This window comes from Scomber scombrus, chromosome 9 (assembly GCF_963691925.1).
Source record: "Scomber scombrus chromosome 9, fScoSco1.1, whole genome shotgun sequence".
Taxonomy (NCBI): Eukaryota; Metazoa; Chordata; class Actinopteri; order Scombriformes; family Scombridae; genus Scomber; species Scomber scombrus.
This window is the reverse complement of record NC_084978.1, coordinates 26,329,110-26,346,306: the sequence shown is the minus strand read 5'-3', so window position 1 is coordinate 26,346,306 and position 17,197 is coordinate 26,329,110. Positions and strand designations below refer to the sequence as shown.

The window sequence follows — 17,197 nt, the reverse complement described above, 5'->3', positions numbered from 1 at the left end:
AAAACTATTCCTTCAGCAGGCTACATCAAATTCTGAGTATGATTTAGCACAGTATCTCACAAATTGGACCTGTATAATTTAAATCTTTACCATTTTGCCACGACCAAAGTGCATAATACAATGATGTGCAATAACTGCATAAGCACTTTCACTTATGTTATGTTCTATTCTATTTTATATTCTATTTTTTATAGTTATTTACTAATTCAACTGACAGTTTCTTTTAATGTGTGTGCATATGAGTGAATGGACGAATGAGCAGTGAACGGGGTACAGTTTTCCTTTTTTTAAGAGAGACAGAAAATTTCTTTGTATGTTACATGCAATGACAATAAAGGCATTCTATTCTATTTTGTTCTATTCTATTTTTAACTGTGGCTCACAGTTTAATCATTTATTCCATACTAAATACAAGTGTGGTACACTAGTCTATCCATCATATGTAACAGGAAGTGCATCAGTGATGGTGATGTGATGAAGACACAACAAACAATACACAACAAGCACAAAAGTACACCACACAAGATAATACCTGGGACAGGTCAGTCGTGTTAACAATGCAGTGCTGCTGCCATCCTGTTACTGGTGTCCAATTGTGATTCATATGACATAATGCCAGATAGATGTAATCAGTGTTGAGAGGCAGCTGTCGAGCTTACTGGATGTTTCCTGTGTCTAATGCAACCAATAATGTATGACTGAGGAGCCTCGTTCTGTCCAATCACAAGCCTGACAAACATGTCTATGTATGTGTATGCGCGACAATTTCAGGTGAATTGAGTTTCATTTCAGTAAATTTAGATTCCCATTTAGTCTCATTTTATTTCTTTTGGATTTTGGATGAAAAAGATTAAATTAAACATGATTTTGTAAATAGCGAAGGTGAATTAAGAGCGTGTCTCGGTTCACGTGTACAGGTGTGTGTATGCATAAAATCACAGATCTCTCAGTAATCAGGAGGATATGCGCTCATAAAGACACACTCGTGGTTCAGAGGCCACTTCAAACAAGGTTCTTGAATTCAGATGAGCCTACTGGTAAAAAAGGAACACACACACACTAGCAAACACACACACACAATTTGCAATTTAAACGACGCTTTTGTAGAGTGCCATGTGATCATTCCTTTTATGTTACATTTGTTCACTGCATCCATCATCCATCCTTTCACATGAGTGTTCATCTGTCCTTCATGCGTAATGTTGTGTGAATCTAAGCAGACAACAGACAGACAGACGATAGATAGATAGATAGATAGATAGATAGATAGATAGATTGATAGATTGATAGATAGATAGATAGATAGATAGATAGATAGATAGATAGATAGATAGATAGATAGATAGATAGATAGATAGATAGATAGATAGATGTGTGAGCAGAGCTGATGACGTGACGAGCTGGACTTTGGGATATCAGGAAATTCATCAGGTTTGTTGACTTTGATCATCTTTCTTTCTTTCCCTCTTATGTTGTGTTGTCATACCGACTATACAGCTTGTTGCTATGCCACCTGGTTTCCCCGGTGATGCCTGATACTGGATGACCTTGTACTTAATGACCTTCTTTTTTTGACTGTGGATCCATCATTGAATATGTGTGTATGCCAGTTGGTGACTTGTGTGTGTCGGTCTGCGTGAGCCCCTCTTGCATATGTCTTTCTGTTTACTGTGAGTGTATGTGATAGCTTGTATAATGTGTGTGTCTGTATTTGTATTATGTCTATTTGTGTATATCTGTAATAAGGGGTATCTTTGTATGTGTGACTATGTGGTGCATGTGTGTGATGATACTGTGTTTGGTTCTTTCTGTAATGAACTAAACTAAAAACTAATCTAACTCTTTGGGGCTTTCCACGGTGGATATCTTTATGTGTGTGTGTGTGTGTGTGTGTGTGTGTGTGTGTGTGTAGTATGACCGGTCCTTTGCAGGATGCGCACAGGCTGTCTGTGAAAACATGGACAGAGGAGGAGAGTGACCGAGCTGACAGCACACTTAGCAGGTACACACACACACAGACACACATTTTTTTATTTTTAGGGTAAAACATAATTATTATTCCTTCTAGAAATGCTTAAATTGCCCAACCACAAACTTCTGTAGAATCACATTTAGTAGTCATCACTGGTATTATATTGTCCTTTACACTTCATACATACGAAGATACAGACACATAGCCGCACATATATACCGGCGTCCAGCACAGACACACACACACACACACACACGAACACACACACACACACACACACACACACACACACACACACACACACACACACACACACACACACACACACACACACACACACAACAAAACAAAGCTAAAATAAGACAATAAAAGGCAATGTATATTTCATCTAAATGTTATCCAGCAAAGAGTTGCATCTTCAGGCAGTCTGCTGTCTGCCTAGAATATTAAAACATGTCTACAGACCATTTTAGCATCTTTCAGCTTGTGTTTTGGTATTATGTGCTGCAACTTTCATGTTTTGATTATCTATCTCAATAACTTTGTTTCCAGATGCAGCAGGTGGCTTTTTTCAATGAAAAAGTCTTGATAAACCCACTACACGCTACCTGCCCAGCACCAAACAGCAGACAGACAAAATTAGCAACTAGCTGTTGAACAACGTGGACACCGACTTTATTGTCACCTTACAAATATTTGTTTCCAACAGACATGGAGCAACATTTCTGCTTATTCAGAGTAATGTATGTAAATCTTTAGCTGCTGAATTCTCCTTTGTTCACCAGCTGGTTGCTAATTTTGTCTCTCTGCCAAGAATTGTGAACCTGTCCTGTAATGCCTTCCTCTGTAAATTTGTTTATAGACATTGATATTATTTTACATATTTGTGGTGTGTGCGTGCATGTGTAGAGGACAATCGATGTGTGATGACACTTCTTCAGAGCTACAGAGAATGGCTGCCATTGACAGAAGGGATATTAACTCCCAGAATTCCTTTCGTGGGCGAGGTGCTCTGTCCAGGTATGACAGCTGGGCAACAGACTGATATTCAAAAGTATTATCGGATCCAATTATTAAAAAGAGAGTATGTTAACTGTAGGTGAAGTTTTCGTGTCTTATGTTCAATATAATGGTCAACAGAGACTGAGGTTGTACTGGGCAGATATCAGATGTAAATGTGCTTTTTCTTTGTCTAGGATTGTAAGCATGGTGATGACTCTGAGAGAATGGGCTCAGAAGAGTTTGGCTGAAGAGACGGAGCGGCCCGATTCCTTTTTGGAACGATTCAGAGGCCCAGCCAACATGGACGTACAGGCCCCACCAAGCAGGTTTAGCCACAGCCACACTGGCTCTGAAACAGATAATGAAGTCAGACGCACTAGACGCACGTAAGGAAAAAAACACACACACAATAAAGCATCAACTGACACTTATATATTATTATATTATTACATAAATCTTTCTGTTTTCCCATCGTCTTTTGACAGGAGGAGGAAGTGTAATATCCTTGTGTTATCACCATCTGATGATGCGTACTACCACTGGCTGATGGTGATTGGTCCCGCAGTTTTTTATAACTGGACCATGCTGGTCGTCAGGTTGGAAACTCTTACTGTGACTATAAATACTACAACAGTACTGATGGCGGTTCTAGTATTAATTTTTGCACTGCTATGAACCCCATACTTCTAGCATGACTACTACAACATCTGCTATTTTGGCTTCAAGACTAGAAAATCATGGGCACAGTAATTGTGATGCAACCCACGTCTTTCTGAAGGGATATTCAGAAACTTGACATTGGGTTTACGACATACTACACGGTCGCCAATAAAGTTGGAATAAAATATTTTTTACCTCTTTCCATGAAATGATTGTGACAATGTGATGTATGCTTAATAGATAAAGTGTAAATATTCTCAAAATTGTATTGATCAATCTCATTGCACCTGGTCAAAGGTGATTACTGATGTGTATAAATAGAAAATAAAAAGAGGAATGTGTCTGAAAACTAAATTATTCCAACTAATTCCATTTAACCTAATATGTTAGTGTATCTGGTTCTGTAGGGCCTGTTTTGATGAGCTCCAGATGAAGAGCATGTTGGTGTGGCTGGTGCTGGACTATGTCTGTGATGGAGTCTACATCCTGGATATAGCTGTTCGTCTCCACACAGGTACTGAAAAAATAGTGAATGAATGCGAAAAGAAACTCAAATTTCCATACATGAAAATATTTGATTCAAAACATCTATTTTTACTGAAGGTAATGTAGCACCTATATGTTATTGTGTCAGTATGTATATTTACACATAACTTGGATTGGGGCTTAATCTAATCCTTTAACCCTCCTGTCGTCCTCCCGGGTCAAATTGACCCTGTCTGTCAAAACAGACAGGGTCCTCCCTTCCTTCTTTCCTTCCTCCCTCCCTCCTTCTTTCCTTCCCTCCTTCATTCCTTCCTTTCCTTCCGTCTGTCCTTCCTCCCTCCCTCCTTCTCTCTTTCTTTCGTCTCCCCTACCTTCCTCCATTCCTTCTTTCCTCTGTCCTTCTTTCCTTCTTCCCCCCTTCCTCTTTTCCTTTCTCCATCCCTCCCTCCCTCCCTCCCTCCCTTCCTTCCTTCCTTCCTTCCTTCCTTCCTTCCTTCCTTCCTTCCTTCCTTCCTTCCTTCCTCCCTTCCTTCCTTCTTCCTCCCTTCCTTCCTTCCTCCCTTTCTTCCTTCCTTCCTTCCTTCCTTCCTTCCTTCCTTCCTTCCTTCTTCCTCCTTTCCTCCCTCCCTTCCTTCCTTCTTCCTCCCTTCCTTCCTTGACTCGAGGACAACAGGAGGGTTAATTATTTGAAAGACACCTTCACTCATTCATAAATGTGTTCATTTATGTTTACGTGAAGGTTTCTTGGACCAGGGCTTGATGGTGAAAGATGTGCAGCGTCTGAGAGAAACCTATGTTCGAACCCGACAGTGTAAACTTGACATCTGCTCCATCCTTCCAACTGATCTGCTGTACCTGACTGTTGGAACCAGCTACACTCCTCTTCTTCGATTCAACCGACTGCTACGCCTGCCACGTCTGTTTGAGTTCTTTGAACGTACCGAAACACGAACGGGCTACCCCAATGCTTTCCGCATCTGTAAACTGGTACTGTACATCCTGGTGATCATCCACTGGAATGCCTGTGGGTACTATAGCTTCTCCAAAGTCTTGGGACTGGGCTCGGATTCTTGGGTTTATCCAAATGCTTCAGACCCAGAGTTCGGCTCCCTGACCAGAAGTTACATATACTGCCTGTACTGGTCCACCCTGACACTGACTACCATTGGAGAGACACCACCTCCTGTTAGAGATGAAGAGTATCTGTTCCTGATATTTGACTTTCTGGTAAATGTACAGTAATGGTGTACCATTAGCTTTTCTAAAATATCTTATTATTTACTATTGATTCTTTCAGCCACATATCCCAAGAATCATCCTTGCCTGATACACGAAAGTTTTCTACCTCTTGGCCAGCAATTTTTCCAGTATCAATACTACTACTAATATTATGTATTTCTGTTCCAGGTTGGAGTTCTGATTTTTGCCTCCATTGTGGGCAATGTTGGAGCCATGATTTCCAATATGAATGCCACAAGAGCCACCTTTCAGACCCGTGTAGATTCACTGAAACACTACATGCACTTCAGACATGTGAGCAAGGTGCTTGAGCAGCGCGTCATTCGCTGGTTTGACTATCTTTGGACCAATCAGAAGACAATAGATGAACAGGAAGTGCTAAGGAGCCTGCCCAATAAACTGAGAGCAGAGATTGCTATTAATGTTCACCTGGACACACTGAAGAAGGTAAAGACACAATGTCACTCAGTATGACCCAACTCCAACAATGCAGGGTATATTTTTGTAGACATTATTATGAAAAGTAGAATAGTTTTAAAGTTATTTCACTATAGAAATTGACATCAGTCTAAAGGTCACGTTACCCTTTTGCTCAGCAAAATTATCGTACATGCAGACTCAAAAATGGATGGGATGATGCGGGTAATAAATGAATATTCTAATACGATGACTAACCTGTGAACATTTGTAGAATTGAAGGGTAATGTAATTGTACCTTAAGTTACCAATAGTGCAGCTAACACCTCTTCTACCTTCATCACATCCAAGTTCCACAGTCATTAATGTATTTTGTGTTTTTGTATGTGTGTGTGTGTGTGTGCATAGGTTCGTATTTTTCAGGACTGTGAGGCAGGCCTCCTGGTAGAGTTGGTGCTAAAACTTCGACCACAGGTCTTCAGTCCTGGAGACTACATCTGTAGAAAGGTCAATTTTACTACATCTGGCAATATAAGTGATTTTACAGTACCCTTACTACTGTGGATGTATTAAACTATGGAGAAGGGGCGTTCAATCAAGGCAATACATTTATTCCAATGAAGGCCATTAACCTAGAACACATGGCAAAACCTCCAGCTTCCTCTTTCCATAGTGTATGTGCATAGTGGATCTTTATATGAATAGATGATGCATCGGCCTCTAGGCAGCATTTTACAGTTGTAGTTGGTTGAGGTGGAGCCCATTACCTGTTTCAACTCATCCGTGAAGTATTTACCACTATCTACTTGGTTCCATATATTCCTCAGAGTAACTTCTCATTATAGTTTGCTATCCTGAGGTAACAAACTACTTACAGTAATTTGTAAGTCCAGAACTCTGAGATTGTACAACAGACACCTTTATGATTTGGTAATTCTGCCAAGGCTTTTCTATAATTGATTACAGCAGTACATTTACTGCTGCTATTAGCCTACATTACCACCTCCTTGCTAACGATAAGAGAAACTTTTTTGTGAAGTGAAAAGGCCTTTTGGATGAGAAGTGAAATGTCTCTTAGAATCTAAAACAAGTCAAGTTGCTCCTAAAGGACCCTTCTGGATGTATTATGACCAAGATGACTGAGAATCTTCACAGACAATCATTTCAGTTCTTGTGTCTTATTACTGATGAATGTATTAATGTAAATATCAGCATGACTTCCTTTCAATAACAATATATAGCAGTACTACTCACTTTTCCTGTTTAACAGTATATTCTCTATCTGTTTTTTTCCAAGGGAGATGTGGGTAAGGAGATGTATATAATTAAAGATGGCCGTCTGGCAGTGGTCGGGGAGGACGGAGTCACCCAGTTAGCTGTTCTGACAGGAGGAAGTTGCTTTGGAGAAATCAGCATCCTAAACATTAGCGGCAGCAAGATGGGGAACCGGCGCACAGCTAATATTCGCAGTCTGGGATACTCAGATCTCTTCTGCCTCTCCAAACAAGACCTGATGGAGGCACTTCAGGAGTTCCCCCACGCCAGGGCCCAGCTGGAGCAGAGGGGGCGAGACATCCTGCAGAAAGAGGGGCTTCTAGAGGAAGTCAATGTGTCTGCAGGAGAGGAGCTTGAGGAGAAGGTGGAAAGGTTGGAAACCAGTCTGGATCGACTACAGGTAGATCATTTCTGCTACTGAAACCAATACCTTTACTATCTTTTATGACCTTTTTTACCACTTTACTACATAACCATCCAATGTGTACAATATATGATAATGTCTAATAATAACATTGCTTTCAGACTTGTTTGGCTCGTCTCCAAAGTGAGTTCAACTCTTCCCAGCAACGACTGAAACAGCGAATCACAGCCCTCGAACACAACATCACCACAGTGGTCACAGGCAGTGGTTTTCTCTCAGACGCTGACGGCAATGAGAGTGTCTCTGGTGGTGATGGCGTGCGCAGTGAAATCAATATCCGGTTCTGACTCATAATACATCTTCATCGTCATATTGCACTTACTGATTTCTTTTCATTTATGTGATTTCAAGGGACAAATATTTGACACAAAGTCCTTGAAATATGTATTTTATTAAATATCTGTTCAGTTCTTAACTTTTCAATCTCAGCTTCTTACAATTTTAGACATTTTGTAAAAGAGAGGTATATACTGATTTAAAAAAAATCATATTAAACTTTAGGTATTATAGGTATAGCACCCTCTATTTATAAAAATGATTATGGAAATAATTGAGACTACATCACAGAATAACACAATTACCTTATTTATTAACTTACTTCTACTTTGGCTAGAGGAAAGTTTACCCAAGAATTCACCAATGGCTGGTACAGATCTGAACTAATACATAACTATGGGAACATTATTTGATTAATACCAGACTTGTGTTTGAAAATGTGTCCTTAATTACGTCCTTATCCACTAGGGGGCATGGTGCCTCTATTGCCTGCTTGTTACTGGAACTGAAAAAGCCATTCAGATGAATGATTTAACATCTGCATTCAGTAGAATCAAACTCTGTAATAATATACAGCATTTTATTCTAAGCTGTTTTTTAATTATTATTATGTATTGTGTATAGATGTAATCTGTGATAATAATAACACATCTCATGTTATTCTTAATAATTCTGCTATTCTACTCCCTGAGTTCAGAGAACTATTGATAATGTAGAATAACTATTGTATAACGACGTAAGAAATTACAGTTTCTATCGCTTAACTTTTTTCTTTGAACCCCTTTCTGTTTTTTATCACTCCTTATTCCAACTTTGAAACACAAGGTGCTTTACAAAAAAGCAACATTTTACTTCATTAGATATCATCTGCTCTATTATTAATAAATACTTGCTTAATCCTAAAACTGATCATTCATTATGAGCTTGATCAATGAGTGTGTGTGTGTAATATGCATGCTCAGTATGTTGATTACCATACCATACCCCCTTAATGTAGTCACTGCATGCTCTGCAGCCATTTCAGCAAGTGACTTGGGACCAAAGTCCAACATCACATGAGTGGAAGATTTCAGGAAGTCACTATTGAGAAACTCTTGGAAACTGTTAGAAATCACGGTGTTAAAAAGGTAGAAACACACTGTTTGGTCCTCTGTAGCTTCCTCTGTTCTAATCCTGCTCTTACTCTCACTTCTTTATCTTCCGTTTTTTAATCTTGTCTATTTTCTGTGCCCATTTTTTTTTACCCTTGTACTCTCTGCATTTTTACCCTTGTACTCTCTGCATGTTTCTTTTCTTTCATCCAGTTTTGTTTTCCTCTATCAGATGTATTTTTACTCCTCTTTCTCTCTTTCCTTTGTATACTTTATCAGTCTGATCACTGGTCAAATAATAGATCAAAAAAAAAAAACTGATTACACTGAAAAACATTTCTTTTCCTTCCTCATTCAGGGTATTTGTATATGTGATCTTATCTGAGTGTGAGTCAAGTTGTGTACACGTGTATATACTGTTACTGTGTACATTTGCACACATACACGTGTGAACGTGTGTGTTTCAGATATGGAGAACAGCTGTCTGTTGCTGGGCTTAATGCTGGTTGCCAGTGTGACACCAGTGTCTGCTGCAGCACAGGTAAGCCCTGGTTTTAATGCACTTTTCATTTTAGGAAGAGAGGGTATTAGGCTTGATGAAACCTTGACATCTTTTCAGAGTTATTGCTTCATTACAAATAGATCCAGGCTCTCCAATTTCAAATAAACCCAAAGAAGAAATGCTTTATATAAGTGATACTTGGGAGACAATTCACTGCAAGCACAATCACTTTCACTGCTTCCCTGAGCAGCAACACCTGCTTATAGTTTGTAGTTTGTAGTCTCCTGATTTAGGTAATACTCATAAGCCACCTAGTGTTTGCAGACATAAATGCATACAAATACAGGAGTTGGCATAGGTTACTAGATATAAGTGCAGGTGTGTATTCACATATGTATATGTTTATTCCAGCCTGGCATCATAGAGAGCCTCCTACTGGCAACCCATCAGCGTCCTTGGCTCTGGGGTGTCTACGTCTTCACTGTAGGACTTCCTGCCATTCTTTTCATTAGCTTCATGTGGCCTGACAAGGTACAGTATGGGCTTATTTATGTGTGTGTGTGACATTGTCAATTGTATTATTGGGCGAATAATTGTGTTTGTGTGTGTGTGTGTACATGTAGAGATTTGGGCCTCCTGATGAACAATATTACTATAAGAAGTCTGATGATGATCAACCAGATGATCCTGAGTCCTCAAAACTGACAGAGTCAAAGGATATTCATGGTAATGTATCATTTATTAGATTATTACAAGACGTAGTAGTAAAGGTGTAAAATAAGTATTTGTATGTGTGTATTTGTTACTTGTGGTAGCAATGATGGTTGTGGCAGCAGTAAGGGTGTTATTATTAGCAGTAGTAATAGTGGTCTAGTGGTCCTCCCTTTATAGTAGCAGATTAGTAGTGGTAATATTAGGATTAGTCATAGTTGTATCAGCACCAGTGATGGTAGTACTAGTAGTAATAATACATGACAGTTTATTTTACTCTTTTCTTTTTTTCTCTGTTTAGGAAAGCCTGGCAGAGCAGCGCCAAGAAGGAGAGACACTCATGGGAAACAGAGGAAGTCTGACTTAGATCTGAAGGTGAGAATCAACAGATAGTGTGGAGGTGATAATGACTGATAATGTGATAATGTCGATTCTGCAGGTGCAAAAGCAACTTTGTAAGTATTGATGTATCACAGAGAGTACCTGACTTCTAGACATCATATATTTAATTTACGTAATGGAGCGGATATAACAGTAGCTGGTTTCAGGTCTTAGTATGCAATGTATACAGTATGTATGGCTGAAGTGTGTAGCTTTAAAGAGGGCCAGATCATATTACATTTTTTTAAATGTGCTATCCAAAAAAAAACAGTCACAACTGATAAAAATGCCATACACTATATTGCAAATTCATGAAATAATGATACAGGACTTTTTAATTTGCTTTATTTGGAATGAGTTTAGTTCATTATTATATATATCTTTGATTTACAAATCTCATTTTTGTTGTAGTGCCCTTGAACAACCCGCTGTAACTGTGGATGATAAAAAAGCTAATCATAAATATGTGTGTGTGTGTGTGTGTGTCTCTGTGTGTGTGTGTGTGTGTGTGTGTGTGTGTGTGTGTGTGTGTGTGTGTGTGTGTGTGTGTGTGTAGGATCACTAATGCGTGCAACAATCTCAGGAGAGAAAAACACACCACCACAAGAGGATGCTGCATAATTACATCTTTCACCAATCATCCAATCATATTGGTGACTGGATATTATTTAATACAAACAAACAGACTAATATAAAATATGATCGTAGTCAGATTTTAATCATTTATAATGCCAAAATGGAGTACTACATTTGGAGTTGGAATAAAGCCACAGCCACTCACAGGGTAGAACATCAGAGACTAAATAATACACCCTGTTTTCTTGTGATTTCAGCTCAGTCAGCTGGTTTGAGTATAAAACTGGTGCCACCACCTGCTAGCTGCTAATGCCAGGTGGAAACACTCAGTGCAGTTATCTACTGCCAATAAAACATTAATTATGCTTGTTTTTTTCATAACCAGTTTTAGGATATCATAGTGACGTCTACATTTACAACAACATATATTTATTGCAGTATTTAAGTGTGATTTGTTAGATTACTGTCTTTATTATTGTAGATGATTTGGATGTTAACCTGGAAATGATAAACTGAAACTTCTTGTGTATGATGTGTGTATATGTAAATTTACCATTGTTTTAAAGTCTTATTAAAGGAATAGTTTGAGGAAAGATTGCTTGCCTAGAGTTAGATAAAAAAGATTGATACCACTTTCATCTTTGTATAGTAGTCTAAACACGTAGCTACAGCAAACATCTGGTTAGCCTAGCTTAGCAGAGGCAGAGGGAAACAGCTAGCTTGTCTTCATCAAAGCTAATAAAAGAAACCTACCAGAGCCTCTAAAGCTCGCTAATTAACATTTTTTTTATTCATTTGTGAAAAAACTGAAGTGTAAAAACAAGAAGTTGAGGTTTCATAGGGGTTTATGAGCTGGAGTATTTCCAGACCAGGAGCAACCTCAATTTTTGTCAGGCAAGCTGCCGGCTTTAGCTATACATATTAACTGTACGGACATAAGTGTGGAATTAATCTTCTATGGCTTTTTAACATCCAACAACCATATCACCATCTGAAACTGTGTCCACGTGGTATGGTTAAATAAAACCCTGTTTCCTTTTCCTAGAATGCATGGTTGTGTGTTCATTTTGAATAATCTGAAATCAGTGACAGCTATTATTCACTCATGCTCCTTTGTGAGTCTTTGAGATAAATTTGTCTTCTGCTCTGCCTCAGCCTGCGCTGACCTTTAGTGGCATTTAGCAGCTCACAGCATTTATTTGAAATGGCACAATACTGCTCATCAGCTAAACGACTACTCGAGTCTTTTAATGACACTCACAGAGAATACTGATAAGTGGGCACAAAGGAAAAGTGAAAAACAAAGAGCTGGCAAGTGGAGGACAGCAGAGAGTAATGAGAAATGGAGACAAGACAAAAGCAAGAAAATAGACAAAAGAAGAAAGATGTTTTTTCCCTCCTCTGATCAAATCCACATGTCAGTAGAGGACATGTGGATTCTATTCGGTTCTATTACGTAGAACAAAACAAAGGTGCTATCTAGAAAGCGTTACTGGTTTTTGACACTTGCTGCATATTTTGTATGTTTTATGTCTGGAGAGAATCAGGCATTTCGTCAGGTTCTCCTTCTCTTTGGCCACAGCTCTGTTTGGATCCAGGGGTGGGGAAGATTTTGAAAATCGAACATACCGTCCGGTGAAAGTCAGACAGATTCAACTAAACTCAAGTCCTACAGAGAAGAAGTTCTACTCTTGTTTGATTATTGGTATTTAGGAGTTGTGGTATCTAAACAAGAAGAGGATGTGGGGCCCACTGGTGCTGCTCGAAGGATTGATGGTCATCATCACAGCTTGTTCTCTGTCCCTTTGTGTAAGTACATGGGTTTAGCTATCTGATGCCAAATTTTAAGCCATGGATCTCTGCCTGGATTTTATTTAATTTTTTCATTTATGGTGGTACAATTGTTTTCTAAGTGTTATTGTGATCTGAAAATGTGTTACTAAATCTTTCCAAAGTTTCAGGCCTGATTCCAGAAAAACTGATAACAGCATTGACGCTGCTGCTCATACTCCTTAACACCCAAGCTCAGTTTCTATTTAAATATTCACAGTGTTTTAGCAACAATGGGGATAGTAAGTGATATATTTGTGTGTGGCTGGATTTTTCTGTATTTCTTTATGAGAACAAATGTAAACTGAAAATTGTAGTATTGTATTAGTTTAGTATAGTAGTGTAGACATTTTGGCAGTTATAAATATTTGCTTTCTTGCCATGAATTATATGAGAGCATCAACAATAGACTCCAGACAGTCACTGCTCACTGCAGCGTATTTTCCATTAATGTCAGTTCTTGGGTCAGATCTTGGGTTTAGAGTTAAGTTTAGTCCTTGGGTTTGCTAGGTTATGAATCTGAAACTTAAATGTATTGTTCTTAACATGTGAGGTGATTTACTTTTGCCTGAAAAAACATCAGAAAGTAGAGGAAAGCGTTTTCTATGCTTTCTATAGTATTGCATTACATTCTGTGCATTTTATCTCATAGTTAGGGTATGAATAAAGATCTTCACAAATTTAGCAATACAAATGTGTGTGCGTGTGTGTAGGCGTCAGACATTTGCCAAGAGGAGGTGGCTCGTCTGAAGGAGCGGGAGAGGCTTCTGAAGAGCCAGGTTCAGAATCAAGAACTCCTCCTACACAGATTACATCTGCTGAACCAACCTGGCAACACAGATCAACACCAAGCCAGCGTTGACCAGAGCCAAGACACCCAGTACATAGGTCAGTGATTGCCTCAGGAGTGGAAACCAACATTTGAAGCTCAAAATATCTTGTTTCAGGTATCACATTGCAGAAACAAGAACCAGATGATGTACCAAAGTCAGATTGTTTATTTGTATGTATGTGTCAGACTGCTCCCAGCTGTTCAGATCTGGCTCCAAATCCAGTGGTTTCTACTTCATCAGACCCCAAGGCAGTCCTGCTGCAGTCAAGGTCTACTGTGATATGAGTGAAGGAGGTGGTTGGACTGTTATACAAAAACGGATCAGTGGAACAGAGATGTTTAACAGGTGTGTCTGTAACGCCAATTATTACCATTACTATTACAATAATGAAATCAAGTGAAATGCAATGCATTCTATCTATCTATCTATCTATCTATCTATCTATCTATCTATCTATCTATCTATCTATCTATCTATCTATCTATCTATCTATCTATCTATCTATCTATCTATCTATCTATCTATCTATCTATCTATCTATCAGATCGTGGGCGGAATATAAGGATGGTTTTGGAGACATGGATGCAGAATTAGGAGAGTTTTGGCTTGGGAACGACAACCTGTATTACATCACGGCACAAGGTCAATACCGCCTCTAAAAGTCCTTTACTACCTTTTAGTAATTTAAAGTTTTACCAATCAATATTATTATATTGACAGCGGATCTAATGACTAAAAGATGGGGCTCAAAGTGACAAATCCACAGATTACTGTTTTGATTGAGTCTTAAAGCTCTCATCAACCTCATTTCTAGCAGCATTTCTGGCAGCCGATTTCAGCTAAAAAGCTCTGATAAAGCGACTGTAAGATACCTGCAGAGCACTAAACAGACAGACAAACAAAGTTAGTAACTAGCTGGTGAACACAGTTGAACATTTAATAGCTCAAGTGTTCTCAGGAATTGTTGGAGACCAAACACAGTGAGAATAGTGAATAGTGGACTTACCTTCATCAGGAGTTGGAAAAATGACATGAATTAATATTAATGTTATTCTGTGACTGCTGGATAGTCTATGTAAATATGACTTTGTTTGCTAACAAGTAAAGCAAACAAAGTATAGCAAACAAAGGATATTTATTTATTTAGAGTATATTTTGCTGCCCCCATGAGGCCAAAATTTCAGCTTTAAAGACTAATGTCATCCCTCTTGTAGTTTTGATAGTATATAGGGTTAATTGTTCTATATTTCTAGAGGGCATTAATTATTTGTCTGTTCCAGGGAATTATTCTCTAAGAATTAACCTTGAAGACTTTGATGGAAATCAGCGCTATGCCGAGTACAAGAACTTCAAAGTGGCAGATGAAAAGGTGTTGTTGATTGACGGATGCTGAGTGAACATTTTTTTTTTTGAGCTTATGCAAGTTTTTCAGCATTCTTTCTGTCTCGCCACAGGATCAATACCGACTATCCTTTGGAGATTATGTAGGTACAGCTGGAGATGCTCTGTCTGGAGGTAATCAGGTTGGTGTTTCAGATTGGGCCAGTCACCAGGGCATCCAATTCAGCACCTATGACCAGGACAACGATAACTACAATGGAAACTGTGCGCAGGAAGACAAGGGAGGCTGGTGGTTCAACAAGTACGGGTTTTGTTATCTGTACAGAAAGTCACATAGTTGTGCCAAGATGCTCATAGTTATTCATCACAGTATAACAAAAACCCTAAATACTCTTTCCTCTGCATTCTATCGCTCCCCAGGTGTCACTCTGCCAATCTCAATGGCCTGTACTACCCCGACGGGCACTACAGTGCAGTCACAGATAATGGTGTGGTTTGGTACACTTGGAGAGGATGGTGGTACTCCCTGAAGACCAGCGTCATGATGCTGCGACCCATCGACTTCAAAATTGATCTCATTGATGACCCAAACGCTCTTCAACGCACCTAAATCAGACACGAGCTCATATGAAATATTGTTGGCTTGAAAACTGCAAATTAGCAGTTGTATTAGCACTGTATTAGTGTAAAAATCATATTTCAAATTTTAAACCTTAAACACAAATCTTATTTTACAATCCTCTTCAATCCAATGTAATCAACAGAAAGAGCACACTCAGCACTTGTGAAACTTATTGCCTGTTTGAGAGACGTGAAGGGGAAGTAGCAGTTACTCACAGCTGTGTGTTTTACTGGAGAAAAGGGAAATCTGATGTCAGCATGTGTGACAAACACAAGCAGAAACATTGGATTGAAGGAGTGAAAGGAGCCATTATTATGTAAGTGAAAATGATAGGAACAAGAACTGGAACTGTTTTAAAATATATAACATTACATTAATTAAAACAAATAACAGTACTTTTGGTACATTTCCTCTTTCACTTACAACTGATTATTACTGGAACAAGCTTGTGAACATACATCAAGCTCCATTTTTCCTGCCATGTGAATTATAACCATCACTTAAGAAATAAAACAAGGAGACATTTGCTGTTTTTCATTGAATTATTTCATATTGATGTCTGATGTTGTAAGATCAATCTCCTAACTACTTTATTTCGGGGTCCATTCTTTAAGTAATGAGGTTAACCATCAACATTTAGAGCAACAATCTCCAATATTTTTATGATGATTCATTTAAAAAAACAAGGGCTAGGCATTGGACATTATTCTGTCATATTGAGACCTTCTCTCCATTTGAAAAGGTCTACAAAGTCAAATTACTGCTATTTTCAGTTTCATTACTTGCCTTTGCATGAACTCCAGATATCAAATGACTGACGGAAATTGAAACTGAGAATTCTTCACCTATAAATATAACTTCCTCAAAGATAACTAAACCTCAACCTTAACCATTACCTTTTGTAACGCTATTTACTATATAGACTATTCCCCTCATATCTCAAAGAATTATTTTATGGCATAAATAAAATGTCTTATGTGACATTCAGGTCCAGTTACATTTTACATAAACACCATCCACATAAGCACGATTATAATCACATGAAGGATATGGGGAGTTTTTGGACTTTGACTGTCTCCCACTTGTGTGTAAAGTAAACATTTGCAATGTTAAGACTGCAAATCCATGAATGCCAGCGGTCCTAAAAAAGAGAATATATCAGTCTTACAGTTATATAAAACGTGGTAGGGTCTGCTGCTGTTAATTTATGATGGATTACAAACTCATAGATCAAAATGTGTTTATTACTGTTACTGCAGTTCAAGAAAAAATACAGTATCAGTCAAAAGTTTGGACATAAAACGCTACTGTATGTGTTTTCGTGTAGTTTACTATGAGAATGTGAAGCTTTTAGAGATGAATAATTGCCAAAATTGTGAGTCCATACATTTATATGAGGGTGTGTGCCAGAGTAATGTGTGTTGATTGATTTTTGACTGTAATATACAACCATAATGCTGTAGTAATGGCAGCTTTATAGCATTAAGACGCTTTTAGAGATAAAACACGAGAAATAATTTTACAGTTTTATATGTTAATAGAAAACCGATGTCTGAAAG

The 17,197-nt window shown here is 38.4% G+C and overlaps 3 protein-coding genes across 3 annotated transcripts; all 3 read left to right on the top strand.

The window, feature by feature from the left end:
* The first annotated feature begins 1,913 nt into the window (after nt 1-1,913).
* Nucleotides 1,914-7,762, top strand: LOC133985647 (cyclic nucleotide-gated cation channel-like). The gene is made up of 10 exons (XM_062425300.1): nt 1,914-2,002; nt 2,882-2,992; nt 3,169-3,360; nt 3,460-3,570; nt 4,042-4,148; nt 4,860-5,347; nt 5,528-5,806; nt 6,185-6,283; nt 7,074-7,451; nt 7,577-7,762. Exons 1-10 carry the CDS (start codon nt 1,914-1,916, stop codon nt 7,760-7,762), a joined length of 2,040 nt encoding a protein of 679 aa, XP_062281284.1.
* A 1,051-nt stretch (nt 7,763-8,813) lies between these two features.
* On the top strand, nt 8,814-11,407 carry LOC133986288 (calnexin-like). The gene is made up of 6 exons (XM_062426115.1): nt 8,814-8,878; nt 9,310-9,383; nt 9,756-9,875; nt 9,968-10,070; nt 10,357-10,430; nt 10,993-11,407. Exons 2-6 carry the CDS (start codon nt 9,312-9,314, stop codon nt 10,999-11,001), a joined length of 378 nt encoding a protein of 125 aa, XP_062282099.1. The 5' UTR covers nt 8,814-8,878; nt 9,310-9,311; the 3' UTR covers nt 11,002-11,407.
* A 1,345-nt stretch (nt 11,408-12,752) lies between these two features.
* fgl1 (fibrinogen-like 1) lies at nt 12,753-15,626 on the top strand. Its single transcript, XM_062425299.1, has 7 exons — nt 12,753-12,821; nt 13,556-13,730; nt 13,861-14,020; nt 14,220-14,317; nt 14,956-15,044; nt 15,130-15,317; nt 15,437-15,626. Exons 1-7 carry the CDS (start codon nt 12,753-12,755, stop codon nt 15,624-15,626), a joined length of 969 nt encoding a protein of 322 aa, XP_062281283.1.
* Nucleotides 15,627-17,197: the final 1,571 nt, after the last annotated feature.

What these genes read in the sequence shown, in the direction of transcription:
- LOC133986288 (XM_062426115.1), top strand. Translation starts at nt 9,312, where the DNA reads ATGGAGAACAGCTGTCTGTTGCTGGGCTTAATGCTGGTTGCCAGTGTG. An exon ending in CAGTGTCTGCTGCAGCACAG is followed by an intron (nt 9,384 to 9,755) that starts GTAAGCCCTGGT and finishes TGTTTATTCCAG; the next exon opens with CCTGGCATCATAGAGAGCCT. An exon ending in GCTTCATGTGGCCTGACAAG is followed by an intron (nt 9,876 to 9,967) that starts GTACAGTATGGG and finishes GTGTACATGTAG; the next exon opens with AGATTTGGGCCTCCTGATGA.
- fgl1 (XM_062425299.1), top strand. Translation starts at nt 12,753, where the DNA reads ATGTGGGGCCCACTGGTGCTGCTCGAAGGATTGATGGTCATCATCACA. An exon ending in CCAAGACACCCAGTACATAG is followed by an intron (nt 13,731 to 13,860) that starts GTCAGTGATTGC and finishes TGTATGTGTCAG; the next exon opens with ACTGCTCCCAGCTGTTCAGA. An exon ending in GTATTACATCACGGCACAAG is followed by an intron (nt 14,318 to 14,955) that starts GTCAATACCGCC and finishes TGTCTGTTCCAG; the next exon opens with GGAATTATTCTCTAAGAATT.
- LOC133985647 (XM_062425300.1), top strand. Translation starts at nt 1,914, where the DNA reads ATGACCGGTCCTTTGCAGGATGCGCACAGGCTGTCTGTGAAAACATGG. An exon ending in GTCAGACGCACTAGACGCAC is followed by an intron (nt 3,361 to 3,459) that starts GTAAGGAAAAAA and finishes GTCTTTTGACAG; the next exon opens with GAGGAGGAAGTGTAATATCC. An exon ending in AGCTGTTCGTCTCCACACAG is followed by an intron (nt 4,149 to 4,859) that starts GTACTGAAAAAA and finishes GTTTACGTGAAG; the next exon opens with GTTTCTTGGACCAGGGCTTG.